The sequence below is a fragment of the Cololabis saira genome, chromosome 10, assembly GCF_033807715.1.
Source record: "Cololabis saira isolate AMF1-May2022 chromosome 10, fColSai1.1, whole genome shotgun sequence".
Taxonomy (NCBI): domain Eukaryota; kingdom Metazoa; phylum Chordata; class Actinopteri; order Beloniformes; family Belonidae; genus Cololabis; species Cololabis saira.
In genome coordinates, this window is record NC_084596.1 from 4,295,541 (window position 1) to 4,310,987 (window position 15,447).

General features: G+C 42.9%; 1 protein-coding gene and 4 non-coding genes across 5 annotated transcripts; 2 read left to right on the forward strand and 3 right to left on the reverse strand.

Moving 5' to 3' along the window:
* The first annotated feature begins 200 nt into the window (after nucleotides 1-200).
* Nucleotides 201-11,481, forward strand: LOC133452337 (zinc finger protein 239-like). Its single transcript, XM_061731586.1, has 2 exons — nucleotides 201-394; nucleotides 9,929-11,481. Exons 1-2 carry the CDS (start codon nucleotides 317-319, stop codon nucleotides 10,919-10,921), a joined length of 1,071 nt encoding a protein of 356 aa, XP_061587570.1. The 5' UTR covers nucleotides 201-316; the 3' UTR covers nucleotides 10,922-11,481.
* An 858-nt stretch (nucleotides 11,482-12,339) lies between these two features.
* trnap-ugg (transfer RNA proline (anticodon UGG)) lies at nucleotides 12,340-12,411 on the reverse strand. The gene has a single exon. It is a non-coding gene; the product is annotated as a tRNA-Pro (tRNA).
* A 410-nt stretch (nucleotides 12,412-12,821) lies between these two features.
* trnak-uuu (transfer RNA lysine (anticodon UUU)) lies at nucleotides 12,822-12,896 on the forward strand. The gene has a single exon. It is a non-coding gene; the product is annotated as a tRNA-Lys (tRNA).
* A 1,219-nt stretch (nucleotides 12,897-14,115) lies between these two features.
* Nucleotides 14,116-14,189, reverse strand: trnat-agu (transfer RNA threonine (anticodon AGU)). The gene has a single exon. It is a non-coding gene; the product is annotated as a tRNA-Thr (tRNA).
* Nucleotides 14,190-15,272: 1,083 nt separating this feature from the next.
* trnat-ugu (transfer RNA threonine (anticodon UGU)) lies at nucleotides 15,273-15,346 on the reverse strand. The gene has a single exon. It is a non-coding gene; the product is annotated as a tRNA-Thr (tRNA).
* Between the last annotated feature and the right edge of the window lie 101 nt (nucleotides 15,347-15,447).

Sequence of the window (15,447 nt, forward strand, 5' to 3'; positions counted from 1 at the left end):
CATATGCTGCTATAGTGTAATTTACATTTTTCATGTGGTATATTCGAACTACAAACGTGTTTACCTACTTTGTAACTGGAACGCTGATAACTCGGCTGTGACGCCATTCCCAGTTCCGAGTTCCGACTTCCGAGGTAAATGGAACGCAGCATTAGTCTCCTAAAGGGGCGGGGCAGTCACGTGACACAGATACAGGAAACACAACCGGAGTGGGCTGTAGAGTTTATTGAACGTCTTTGCTTTAATCCACATTTTCAGCAGCAACGCTCGAGTGGAGGCCACGTGTTTGCAGACGGACCGGGACCAGAACCAGGAGATGGACCAGAACCAGAACCAGAACCAGAACCAGAACCAGGACTCCTCATCCAGCAGGACTAAAGCTGCTGGTCTGCAGGTCAGTGTTCGGGTCCAGAACCAGAACCAGAACCCGAACCCGAACCCGAACCCGAACCCGAACCCGAACCCGCTCGTTCTCGGTCCGTCTGTTTCCTGCTGACGAACCAAACCTGAAGGCTGATTTATGGTTCCGCGTTACACCGACGCAGAGCCTACGGCGTAGGCTCTGCGTCGGTGTAACGCGGAACCATAAATCAGCCTTAAATCCTAGAGACGTCGCATGGAGAGCGTTTGCTCATTAACATCCTGTCGCCCTGGGATCAAATAAGATCCAGTTATATATTTAAAATGGGAGAGCAATTCAATCTTAACTGTAAAAATGAAACTAAATAAGTTCCTACTTGATGTTTAGAGGTTTGTTGCTGCTGCTGATGTTACTGATGCATTTTCACATCCTCACATTAAACCCACACAAATGTCAACCTAGACATTAAAACATAGAATAGAATAGAAAGCCTTTATTGTCGTTATAATAATATAATGAAATTAAGCAGCCGCTCCATAAAAGTGCACACATGTAAAAGACTATTTAAAAACAAAATAAGAAACAGACAATATAAAGATATTTATATACACGATGAAAAGGAATGGATGAAAGAATATTGCACATGAATGGATGGAAGAATATTGCACATGAATGGATGAACTCACCTTTTTAAATTATCTTTTAACTGAGTCCCCTTTTGCTTGTTTAGCACTACTTATTTATTGTTCTCAATTTCCTCTTAAAGGTTTCATTATTTACTTATTTATTTCTTATGAATAAGTAAGTTCTTATTTCTGCTGGCCTGGATAGTTGGGGGTCCTGCTGGGCGGTATGACCAAAAATTTATATCACAGTATTTTTCAAAATTATATCGGTTTCACGGTATATCACGATATTTTTTTTTTTCATGCACAACTGTGTGTTAACATTTTCTAATGATTTGGAATGGAATTGCTGCAGGAAATTGACTTAGAATGGCCTATTTTACTGTCATGAGTACGAAATATTGTAGAAAAACATTAATGTCCACACTAGTATAAATACAGGTTTGCATGGCCTCACAAAATGATGCCGTTTACAATGAGGTGGCAGCACTTATGATTCTAATGTAGGGCGGAACGATTTTTGAAAATAATCTAATTGCGATTTTTTTTCCTCAATATTGCGATTGCGATTTAATATGCCTTTTTTTTTTCAAGGTCCTGTTCTCATGTATTTTTCAACTACACAAGCAATAAATCAGTCTGTTTTCAAGTAGATTTTCACTTGAAATACGTAGAAAAATCTGCCAGTGGAACAAGATTTTTTTGCTTGTAATAAGAAGATAAATCTTGTCCCACTGGCAGATTTTCCTACTTATTTCAAGTGAAAATTTACTTGCAACAGGTGAAAATGGTCAAATAAGTTATTTTTCTGGTGTTATTTTTCTGGTGATGACTCTAAATGTTGAAATAGCAGTAAAACCACATTCATTGATGAAATGACATAAGGGATGGAAAGGGGGGATGGCAGTTTTACAGGGGGGATGATTTGGACCGTTTTTATTTCAGGGTGGGATGATTTGGATCGTTTTTATTTCAGGGGGGGTGATTTGGACTGTTTTTATTTCAGGGGGGGATGATTTGGATCGTTTTTATTTCAGGGGGGGATGATTTGGATCGTTTTTATTTCGGGGGGGATGATTTGGATCGTTTTTATTTCAGGGGGGATGATTTGGATCGTTTTTATTTCAGCGGGGGGTGATTTGGATCGTTTTTATTTCAGGGGGGGGTGATTTTGACCGTTTTTATTTCAGAACTTCTTCATAAATAACTCAAAATTCCCAGAGAGAAAAAAAAACCACCAGCAAACTAACAAACAAACCAATACAGCTCTCAGAGTTGACAAAACGAACCAGCAATGAACAACTCGCAGCCCCGCTGTTTTAACCTCTCCTCCTGATGAGCTGACGGGCTGCAGGTGTGGTTTAAGGCTGATTTATGGTTCCGCGTTACACCAACGCAGGCCTTACGCCGTGGGTTACGCCAGCTACGGCGTACCCTACGGCGAAAGCTCCGCGTCGATTTAACGCGGAACCATAAATCAGGCTTCACAGGGCCCGGCTCATACTCCTCGCGGCGCGCAGCTCCTCGCCGACTCCGCGCTCATCTATTTCATACATTTATGAAGCCCATATATTTATAAAGCCTCACTTGGCCGAGCCCTAACGCCAGTGGCGGAACGTTATGTCTACGGGCCCCAGTGCAAGACCGATGTACGGGCCCTTTAGTATGTCGCACTGTACATTGAGACGCAAACTGCAGGACAACGTCTTTAACTGAATAGACCTACTCACTCACGGTGGCTAGACTAGACTTTAATATCATAAGCGTGCGGTGACTCTTATCCACTGAAACCTTCCCTTGCTGAGTAAAAGTTTATATCAACATTAATACATCGCTGCACATTCACTTTACAATCAGTAGAAAACAAAAAGTAATATAAAATAAAACCTCATTCAATTACGCGTTGCATGCTGGGAGCTCCGCCTCTCCACCTTCAATACATTATAGGCTACAGCTGTGCTGTATTGACCAGCGTCTTTGCTGCTGTAAGAAGTGATTCTTACAGATATATATATTTTTAACTTTAAATTAGTTCTGAGTTTTCGTTCTCCAATGGATATTTGTTACAAATGTGAATTCTATTTTTGGCTGTTGGATAATGGAGTCACAAGAGTGCGCTGTGACAAAAAGCAGGTATATGGAGCTGTCTACTGTCTGTGGTGCTGAAATGAGCAAACAACACAAGCTATTTTAAGCTACAGTAAATGAAAGTGCTTTATTGTCATTGTACAACCCCGCATTTTTAGCACATACAAATTTGTATAAACACCAGAAGTGCACTAGTCTGTTTAGGTGATCATCGCTAATTTTGATAATCTATAGAATAAAGCAGCCATTTAAAGCAAAAATAATTACAACTAACTGCACTCCTCTTTGAACAAGAGGCAAGGAATTAATCTTAAACCAATTTGCGCACAAACCACGCAGAAGCACACAGTTTAACATACACAAATCACGTAGGCTAATGAACTCAGTGAAACTATATGGTTTTGAAATGGTTGTGCTCAGACAAGAGACCGCTAGCACATTCCAGCTGGAAAAAGAACTGAATGTGAAGTGACAGTGAACAGCTATTTTCAAGTGTCAAAATATAGCCTATCTTACACAGCTAAACTTGTAAAAATGTAACGTTGTGTCCCTTTGAAGAGCCGAAACGTAGGTTTTAAAAACCGGCTTTACAAAAATTGTCCTATTATTCTCTTTTCAGCTCCCCACACACACACACACACACACACACAGCGCTTGAGCGCTTGTGTTGGGCTTGTCTAGCCTATATGAATGGCATCCGACGAGCCTTGCGTTGAGCAAAATCATCCACAATGTCCTTGATGTCCAACTCCCGGGCTCTGTTGTGCTCAATAGATAGAATTGCTAGCCCACTCAGCCTCTCCTGTCCCATGCTGCTCCTCAGATAATTTTTTATCTGTCTTAATTTTGAGAAGGAGCGCTCAGCTGTTGCAACGGTCACAGGTAAGGTCAAAAATAACAGCAGGGCGGTGCGCACCTCATCAAAGGTAGATGTTATGGAGTGATGATTCACTATCGGCAACTTTGCCTGTTGGGAAACTGGATTTCTGAGCAATCTCCGCCCTCAAGCATGCCCTGAATGACAGCAGTTGTGCGGGGAACGCACCTCCTATGTCCCTGTTGTAGTGGTCAGACAGGCGTTTTGCTTTGCCATATAACTCATCATCACCTGCGAGCTGGAGAGTCGTTGGGTGTAGTGCTTCAAACAGGTCAGATGTTTCTCGCATACTGATAAATCGTTGGGAGAGCTGTTTGATTATTATGTCGAGATTGGCATAAAAAATGTTCACTCTGAAATAGCTCTCTGCGTTGGATAGACGCTCATCTTCGCATAGTTCGTCATGATGACGTTTCGTTTTTCTGACTCTTACATTTTCGAAGGTAGTCTGAGCTCCCCATTTTTCTGCAAGCGTCTCTGCAGTCATCTTTGCCTGGTCAAAAGCGCCACGGTACTCCAGACAGGTTCTGTATGATGCCTTCCAGCAATGTCACTGCTCTCTGTATGTCAGTGCTTGTAGCTTGTAACAGTTTGGAAACCACATTCACGCTCTCCAAAACTTTATTCTGCAGAACCACCTGATAAACGAATGTGAATGTTTCCATTTTTTTCTTTAGTCCTGCTGCTTCAGCACACTCTTCCTTCTTGTTACTGATCAGAGAAAGTTTAGTCAGCGCTTTCATTACATCCACATATCTGTAACGTATAGCAGCAATGGCATCATATCTGGAGGACCAGCGGGTAGGGCAGGGTTGCTTCAGTGTTACACCGGAGTGGGCTGAGGGCTCAGTGGAAATGATGTCATTGAGCATTGCCCACCTTTTTATACTGTGTCCAAAAAACGCATACAAATGTTCTATGGTGTCATAGAACTGTGCCACCTCGGAAATGTTTTTTACGGCATCATTCAGCACTAGGTTAAGGTTATGTGCACCACAGTGTACATATGTCGCAAGAGGCTCCTTTTCTCTTATTGTCGCCTGCACTCCCGCATAAATGGCGCTCATGTTGGCCGCTCCATCATAGCCCTGTCCACGACATTATATCGAGGCCATTTTTTGTGATGCTGTCAATGATTTTCTTTTCAATTTCACTTGCAGATGTGTCTGATACTTGATAATTTTTATATCAGTCACTATGTCCCACACGTTTCTTACAATGGTGACATATCTGAATACTTGGCTGAGCTGATCTCGCTTGGACAGAGCGAAAAACGGTGCATTGTTCATATCAGCTGTAATGTCCGTCTGAACCCGTTGTGACAATATATATATCAGTTCATTTTGGATCTGAGGGCTGAGGTATTTGACTGACCCTTCAGGCCGTTTGATAAGCTCTCGCAGTGTAGGATCATAGTTTGCCAGCAGCTCGATAATGGCAATGAAGTTACCACTGTTTGGCTGTCCTAAAAGCTCTCTGTGCCCCCGGAACGTAATGTTGCAAGAAGCCAGTGTAAGTGTCACATTCACAATGCGCTCCAACACTTGTCTCCAAAAAAGCGCAGCATTACGCACGTCCCTCTCCAGCTGCGCATCAATGGTACCATTAACTTTCCAATGTTCGTACACTACACACGCTCCGACGTGTGACTGAGAGGACTCGTGCAGTTCAATCTTTTCTGACAGATGCCCCCAATCTCTGACTCCTTTCACCCAGGCATCGTTATAGTGTGGTGAACTGCGGTCTCCAAATAGCCAGCAGGGCTCACAATATGCGCTATCCAATTTGGGGAATAACAAAGCCAGCTGCGGGGCAGTTTAATGCCGGCTTGTGTTTTTTTGTTATAATACTCCTCTGAAAAACAGCGATTATTCTGATTCCTGGGGAAAGTATTACCCCTGGGTTTGCAGGACCCTTTAGTCAGAATGTAGAGTTTTATATCTGGATCGTTGATGTCTTCATCAAAATGCCCCCTGTCTGTGGGGTAAGGCTTAAGTGGCTCTGCCTCACTGGCACTGACTTGTGCCACCTCAACTTCCCTCTGACCTCTTCCATCTCTGGTAGCAGTGCTGACTAACACTGAATAGCCTGGTTCTGGTTCTGAGTCTGACCCTGATTCTGACTGCCTGAAACCAAAGATGTAAGCAACTTAAGTAGGCTATATGGCAAGCGTGTTTGAAATCCTGGTCGCTCCTCATTATTCATTCATACACATTCTCCCCGGTGGTGGTAGCGACGTTTGTAGCCACAGCTGCTACGTTTGTAGCCACAGCTGCTACGTTTGTAGCCACAGCTGCTACGTTTTGTAGCCACAGCTGCTACGTTTGTAACCACAGCTGCTACATTTGTAGCCACAGCTGCTACGTTTTGCAGCCATAGCTGCTACATTTGTAGCCACAGCTGCTACGTCTTTAGCCACAGCTGCTACGTTTGTAGCCACAGCTGCTACGTTTTGTAGCCACAGCTGCCCTGAGGACTGACAGAAACGTGGCTACCATATTGCGCCAAATGGCCCCTCCGACCACCACCAAACATTCATACACATTCAAACACATTCACACGATGTTATAATCTCCTACATCATCCAATATTGTCCTGTAAACTTGTTCGTTGTTCTAATCTGCTACCGCTGCTACTAAATATATATCACTTTTCCAACTGTTGCTCTGCTTACTGCCCCCTATCGGTCACCACCGGTATGACGGGCTCTCCTCGCATACTACGCAGGCACCAACTGCAAGTATAAAAGGTTAAAGTGTGGTGCAACGCATAGATGGAGGGGGAATATGAAATGGTCTGAAAATTTTTTTTCAGTCAAAACATTTTTTTTTTGCTTTAATCCCTGGCTGTGTGAAAAAGTGTTTGCCTCCTTCCTGATTTCTTATTTGCCAAAAACATTTTTTTTTGCATGTTTGTCACACTTAAATGTTTCAGATCATCAAACAAATTTAAAGGGGACTTATTATGAAAACCAGGTTTTTCTGTCTTTAACATATATAAAGTGGTCTCATCTCAGCCTGTCAACTCAGAGAAGGAGGAAAGCAACCAAATTCTGCAGTGTCTGTACAGCCGCCCGGATGAGCCGTCCAGTGTGATGTGGATCTACGAGCCAATAAAATTCTGCTCCCGTCGTTACGGAACGACGGGAGTGATTTACATCGGTTGGCCTCCGATGCGTGAAACCACGGCCACAACTAACTCCACCGGCCGGAGCTTCCACCATTTTTTTGTAGCGGTGTATCACGTCATTCAGGCAGCCAATCAGCCCAGTGCCTCATTATCATAGCCCCGCCCACTCAGAGTCCCGCATAGATAATGAGGTTAGAGAATGGGAAGATAAAGACATGGCTCAGAGGCTGAATTTCTAATTTATTTACCAAAAAAATCAAAAGCTTGTTTTTAAGACATTCAAGGCCTGTTTAAAATAGGTATTAGATGTCATAATAGGTCCCCTTTAAATATTAGACAAAGATAACACAAGTAAACACAAAATGCAGTTTTTAAATGAAGGTTTTTATTAAGGGGAAAGAAAAATCCAAACCTACATGGCCTTGTGTGAAAAAGTGATTCCCCCTAAACCTAATAACTGGTTGTTCCACCCTTAGCAGCAACAACTGCAATCAAGCGTTTGCGATAACTGGCAATTAGTCTTTTACAGAGCTGTGGAGGAATTTTGGCCCACTCATCTTTGCAGAATTGTTGTAATTCAGCCACATCGGAGGCTTTTCCAGCATGAACCGCCTTTTTAAGGTCATGCCACAATCATGTCTCAATTGGATTCAGGTCGGGACTTTGACTAGGCCACTCCAAAGTCTTAATTTAGTTTTTCTGAAGCCATTCAGAGGTGGATTTGCTGGTATGTTTTGGATCATTGTCCTGCTGCAGAACTCAAGTGTGCTTCAGCTTGAGGTCACCAACAGATGGCCAGACATTCTCCTTCTGGATGTTTTGGTAGACAGCAGAATTCATGGTTCCATTTACCACAGCAAGTCTTCCAGGTCCTGAAGCAGCAGAACAGCCCAGACCATCACACTACCACCACCATGTTTTACCGTTGCTATGATGTTCCTTTTCTAAAATGCTGTGTTACTTTTACGCCAGATGTAATGGGACATACACCTTCCAAAAAGTTCAACTTTTGTCTTTTCAGTCCACAGAGTATTTTCCCAAAAGTCTTGGGGATTATCAAGATGTTTTCTGTCAAAACTGAGACGAGCCTTTATGTTCTTTTTTTTTCTCAGCAGTGGTTTTGGTATTTGAACTCTGCCATGCAGCCATTTTTGCCCCGTCTCTTTCTGATGGTGGAGTCATGAACACTGACCTTTATTGAGGCAAGTGAGGCTTGGGGCCAATCCCAATTCAACTTCACTCGCCCTTCTTTTCTCCACTCGCACTTCTTTTCTTCCCTAACCCCTAAAAAAGAAGGGGGAGATTTTAGGGCACTTGAAATCTAGGGCACTTGGCCCAGGTGCCTGTCCCAATACTCCCCCTCGTTTTCATCCCTAGCCTGATCAGCCCAGAGCTAAAAGCCGTTTTAACTTCAGCTGTAGCGCTGTTAATATGGCACTTTATTAAGTTTTAATATTTTTTCAGGCATAAAGGTAACCTTAAGATCCGCAACAGGGGCTCAGTTTATCCAAATAACGCTGCATATGTGTAAATAGTTTTGTACTTGTGTGGTTTTACTCACTTGGAAATACTTTTAAATTGTCTAATAAAACTTGTTACACAACAGTTTTCTCTTCTGGGGTTTCTCAAAGTAAGGTAATGTCTCAAATTATAAACTGTACAACGAGATCAATAGTAAAATAAGGATAGTGAGAGAATCTGCAGTAAAAAAGGCTTTATTTTCTATATTCAAATACAATTTTTAAAAAGAAAAAAGTAAACATTGCACGCAAAACAAAGAAAGGTGCTGTTCCATATAAAAAAAATTGCACAGAAATATTTACAAAAAAAAAGTTTGCATATGGCTCAATTAGAGAATTATAGTGTGCCCCACACTATGCATACTAGGTCACTTGGGAGACATCCACATGGAATCTAACCTGATTCACTTGGTTCTCACTGCCTTATGTATCGCAAAGAAAACCATTCTAATGAACTGGAAACAAAAATCCAATTTATGTATTAATCAATTTAGGAATCTTCTGTTAAATCATATCAGTAATGAGATAATGTCTGCCTCCACTAAACATAATTCGGCAGAACTGCATTCTCTCTGGTCCCCGATTATAGGCTTCATTACCTAGTGGGGCGGGTGGATGGTGATACATACATAAATATCTCTGCTGTTTCTCATCATCATTTGCTGCATCGGCAGGACTTGGAGCTCTCCAGTCTCCCGACGGCTCTGGTTGAACGGCCCGACAAACCATCTCCGATCGCGCTGTTTTCTTTACTGAGATCACAAGAAAAGTAGAGCAGTGATCTCCTCTCCATCCCGTGTTGCTGTCTTGTTTATTTATATTTACTCCACCAACTCGAAATATTGAATCACTTTTCTAAACGAATAGCGCAGCTCAAACAGCAGGTGTATCCGCCCCTTTAATCTGATTGGTTTACGAGTAAATCGTCCCCCACGTGGGGTGCGCTCTTATGATTGGCTGAAACGAAGGAAGATATCTGATTGGTTGCAGATCCTTCCGTGTTAAAAAAAATGCATTTGTGAATCGAGTCACGTTAGGGGGGTCTCAAAAGTCACACGCAAATCCAGCACAGCTCACAGAGAAAAAAAACGTTTGTAAATCAGGTTATATTTGTGTGTGCATCAAAAATACATTTGTGTATCTTGTCCTACGCACGTGTGAATTGTTCTGTGCATTTGTGAATCGGTCTGTGCATTTGTGAATTTTGTCCTTTTGCATTTGTGGATCGGCGTGTGCATTTGTGAATTATGAGACTGTTCTAGCTCCTGAACTGAAAAGGCTTTTGATAATGCAGCCAAGATAATGTAAGTCATCTTCTCTGTTACAGAATCCTAAAGGAAGACCCAAAAGATACAGCTGTGATCGTTGCAAGCAAGTCTTCACCACTTCATCAAACCTGAAGAGGCATAAGAAAACTCACACTGGTGATAAACCATACAGCTGTGGTCACTGCGGGATGGCTTTTACCCGACAATTTAATCTAATAAACCACCAACGTATTCACACTGGAGGAGACAAGCCTTACAGGTGTGATCAGTGTGGAACGACTTTTGCCCAACAAGGTTCTCTAAGGAAACATCAACGTATTCACACTGGAGAGAAGCCTTACAGGTGTGATCAGTGTGGAGCGGCTTTTGCCCAGCAAGGTTCTCTAACGAGTCACCAACGTATTCACACTGGAGATAAGCCTTACAGGTGTGATCAGTGTGGAGCGGCTTTTGCCCATCAAGGTGCTTTAAGGAGTCACCAACGTATTCACACTGGAGAAAAGCCTTACAGATGTGGTCAGTGTGGAGCGGCTTTTGCCCGGGAAAGTCATCTAACGACTCACCAACGCATTCACACTGGATTCAAGCCTTACAGATGTGGTCAGTGTGGAGCGGCTTTTGCCGAGCAAGGTGTGCTTACGAGACATCAACGTATTCACACTGGAGAAAAGCCTTACAGGTGTGATCAGTGTGGAGCGGCTTTTGCCCGACATGGTTCGCTAACGAGACACCAACGTATTCACACTGGAGAGAAGCCTTACAGGTGTGATCAGTGTGGAGCGGCTTTTGCCCGACATGGTTCTCTAACGAGACATCAACGTATTCACACTGGATTCAAGCCTTACAGGTGTGATCAGTGTGGAGCGGCTTTTGCCGAGCAAGGTGATCTAACGAGACATCAACGTATTCACACTGGAGAAAAGCCTTACAGGTGTGATCAGTGTGGAGCGGCTTTTACCAATCCAAGTCACCTAGCGGCTCACCAACGCATTCACACTAGAGACACTAGTGTGATCAGTGTGGAGTACGTTTTGCCACATCAAGTCATCTAAGGAGTCACCAACGTATTCACAATGGATAAAAAATGTACATTTGTTGATCATTGCTGATTTATTTTAACATCGGTTAAATTCTAATGCAACAGCAGTTCAGTACCAGTGCAGTACACTTGTAATGTCAGTGCAATACCGGTTCAGTTCCAATGCAGTACCATTTCTGTACTTGTTAGGGTTTGACATTTCATGTTGACATTTCCTGTTTTATTTTGAAGCCCATGTCCTTGTGTTTAAGTTCTTGTCTGACCTTCCTGTTTCCATCTGCCCTGATCGTCTGTACCTGTGTCTCGTTAACCTTTGTGTATATCTGGTCTTGTCTTTCCCCTGCTCCTTGCTGGTCCGTACTGTTTTGCCCTCCATGTTTTTCCCATCAGGTTTTGTCATAGTTTTGGATTCTTGTTCACAGTTTGGTTTTTGTATCCTGCTTAACAGCGTTTTTGGTTCTGTTTTTAAGTTAATAAATCACAGTTTTTTGGAACTCCTGCCTCCTGCTCTCCTGCATCTGGGTCCTCACTACAACCTCCTGACAGTACCAGTGCAACCCCAGTTTTACACCAGTGCAGTACCAACTCAATTCACTTGTATTTGTATTTGTATACAAAAACACAACATTAAGAGACACGACTGAGCTAGATAAAAATCATTAAGGAATAAAACATGTTACAATTGATACCAGCAATTAAGTGACCGTCATGTTTAAAGTGCTAAGTCCTTAAGTGCAGGAGTTTGTAAAGTGTTGATGCAGGTTACACGTCGCCCCATTGCTTCTTTAAAGTGCTCTAATGCTGACATTTGTAAAGTGCTAATGTATATTGCACTTTGTCCTATTCCACTTTTCTGGCACACACTGACATGTGTGTGCTGATGTTATTGCACAAGTGGACATTATAGCATACATATTTGTCATTATGTATGGACCATTGTACATTTGCATAAATACTGAAAGTGTGTACCGTATTTTCGGCACTATAAGGTGCACCGCATTATGAGGGTCACCTTCAATGAATGACGTATTTTACAACTTTTTCCATATACACACATAAGGCCCCTGGTCTCCTAACTCACATTCATTCTTTAGAGGACATTTTTTCGTTTAGCTACTCTCTCTGGTTATTACAAAATTAAGGAGACATTAGAAGTTCTCCAATATAATACAAAACAAAGCATCCATGTTCACTAAGAGAAGGAGAACTTTTGACAAAGTACTCTGCTATAATTAAGCAATAGTGTGAGAAATACTGCCAGAACCAGCAGTGAGAGATATGTGATCTTTCAGCATCTCAACACATTTGAGTTTAGAGGCTCTGCTGGGATCCACACATGATGCCAATGTTGGTCTTCAGGTAAAGCATTGTACTACAGTCTTGAAACTTTGCTACTTGGAGGAGAAAAACCACAAATCGTATAAATCTCTGGGGCTCGTCCGGGAATTGAACCCGGGACCTCTCGCACCCAAAGCGAGAATCATACTACTAGACCAACGAGCCACAAAAAACATATCCGGCAAACAAAAAATCACGGTCACATCATACCTGTCTAGATGTTTTTTATAACATTAAGGGGGAATAGAAATAGAAACTGAATTATGATCAATAACCTGCTGCACAGTTTCTGTAGTTTAGTGGCTATCGTGTTTGTCTCACATGAAAAAGGTCCTTGTCTGGTCGGCCCAAGCAGTCGGCCCAGGTTCGGTTCCTGGCTATCGTGACCGTGAACGTCTTTATATCTTACCAAACTTAATAGACGGCCTTCTAATGGCCCGTCTGCTGAATAACAGAAGAGTGGTTCTTCATGATCACACCTCCTAATAAACTGCCTTACAAGGTAAAGTCTACCTCTGAATTACCTTATATCTGTAAAAACAAGAAGAAAAGAGGAAAGAAAACCTTCCAAATGTGACCTGAGTAGCTCAGCTGGAAGAGCATCAGACTTTTAATCTGAGGGTCCAGGGTTCAGGTCCCTGATCAGGTCATTATCTGATGACCACAATTCCTGACTGTAAAGAAACAACCTGGTCATTTTCAAGACTCATCTCAACCTATCAAATAAAAACAACAAATGTAGAGACAGAAACAAAGCTTTCATACAAAACCTTGGTATCTCAGATTTAGAGCACCAGACCTTGAATCTGAGTGACCTGCATGTTTCCAAACAATAACATCACAATGTTAATAGCAGTAAAGAGGTGTTTTGTAGGTGTGTAGTGACGACTTCCTTCACTGTTATTCTATAGCACCAACCCTGGCAACAGTCTGGCACGCAGAGAATAACAGCTACATTCAGACTGATTGTGCTCTTTATTATTCTTTCCTGATAAGTTGCCTGTGCCCCGTTTGAAATTTTTCATTTTGATTATTCAATTTGATATGTCATTTTCATTATTATTATAATTATAATTATGAATAACTGTGTAATAAGTGAACCAGCACTCCCTTTGTTGCACGACACCAGCTAACATCCTCTAGGAACTGATCCAACTCTGGATCCAGTCCCTGCTGCTGCTCTGACCTGCTATAACCTCCAAATAAACACTGTTTAAATACAACAACCTGCTTCATTTGTGCTGCGATTGGGTTCACTCCAGACCAGTACAGGTATCAATAATACTAATGATTTTACCAGTAAATGTTTCCATAGGTGTGTTGGGCCACAGTCTTATGTGAACATGGGAACCTTCATTTGAGCTTTAAGGCCCAGGTGTTGTGTCTACGTCGGTGGTGGTAGGTCTCTTTAAAACTCATTCACACATTTTAGAATGACTGAAGTATCAGTTGAATAAACCCACCTTATTTATTTATTCCACCTCACTGTGAGATATTTAGTACACAAACCTGTTCCACTGAACAACTGAATGAACAAACTTACCACAGCAGCATCTGAACAATCATAAAGATCTCTACACATGAGACCCTGCAGAGACCATGGCCTACAAAGAGACAATTCATCAAATAAATTAAATATATAAAAATATATACACTCCTGTAATGATAAAAAAAACACAGACTTTGTGGAAAAATGTATCCAATGTCTGGTCTTCCACATGGTTGGTTAAATATTACACCTTCTCCTCTGTTTGGTATGCTAATGCTAACCTTCAGATAGTTAGATCTGGTCTCCTAACTCACATTCACTTTTTAGAGGACACTTTGGTTTAGCTACTCTCTCATCTCATCTCAAGACATTTGATTTAGAGGCTCTGCTGGGATTTGAACCCAGGATCTCCTGTTTACTAGACAGGTGCTTTGACCAACTAAACCACAGGGCCCACAACACAAGACCTGATTTGCCGGGTCTGTTGCTACTGATCCTTTTATGAGGGTAAATGTCGATGCAAAACCTCATTATTACTGTCCCTCGTTGAAACAGCCACACGATTCACCGCTTCCAAACAATGGCGGACGCTCCAGCCGGCGGAGTTAGTTGTGGGCGTGGTTTCAGCAGCGGAGGCCGGCCTATGGATTCTGCTCCCGTCGTTACTCACGGCGGTTTACTTAATATATGTTAAAGCAAGAAAAAACTTGTTTTTCATAACAGGTCCCCTTTAATAACCGCCAGGCGGTGCTGTAATCACTGGATGACAAATACCAACAACATCACGAAGAATCCCGGTCACCTGCCTCACTGACCAGGGGCAGAAAAACCTGGGAGCAGAACCACGCCCAACGGTTGGGGAGTGGCGACGTTGATCCGGTAGAAACTGGAGAATGTGTCAGTCCACGAAGCCGCGGTGCAGATGTCCTCCAGAGGCCCCGCCCCCTTCAGGGCAGCCCAGGAAGCTGCTTCTGGTCGAGTGGCACCTCACTCCCATTGGCCAGGGCCGCTCACTGACCCTGTAGGCCTGTTTGATGGTGTCCACCACCCAGTGGGACAGGCGCTGTCTAGAAACAGCACGACCTCTGTTAGGGCCACCATGGCAGATAAAAAGCTGCTCCGACCGTCACACAGGCGCGGTAGCATCAACATAAGCAGCAAGGGCCTGTACGGAGCACAAAAGGCTTGGCCCACTCTCTGCAGGCTGGGGGTCAAACCGGGCTGGATAGGCTGATTAGCATGAGTGCGTGACAGGACCTTGGGCAGGAACGCCACATTCGGCCACAACGTAAACCCTGAGCCATCTGGGTTCCATTTCAAGCAGGACCCACTGACTGATAGGGCATGTAACTCACCAAATCACTTTGCTGATGTCATGGCGAGGAGAAAAGCTGTCTTCATTGAAAGCCACTTCAGGTCCACAGGCTCAAAAGGTGGAGAAGAGAGGGCACCTAGCACACACACTGGGACCCTATTGCGACAGGGTCTGTGGTTTTAAACAGGAGTGACATCCTTACCTTTGTCTTCAAGAGTTTAAAGGCTCTGCTGGGATTTGAACCCAGGATCTCCTGTTTACAAGACAGATGCTTTGACCAACTAAGCCACAGGGCCCTCAACACACGTCTTCAACTTGTTATAAAAAACCCTGTTGACACAACAAGTTCATTCTACCTCTGGAGCAGCTTTATTTCACCTCACTGTGATATATTTAG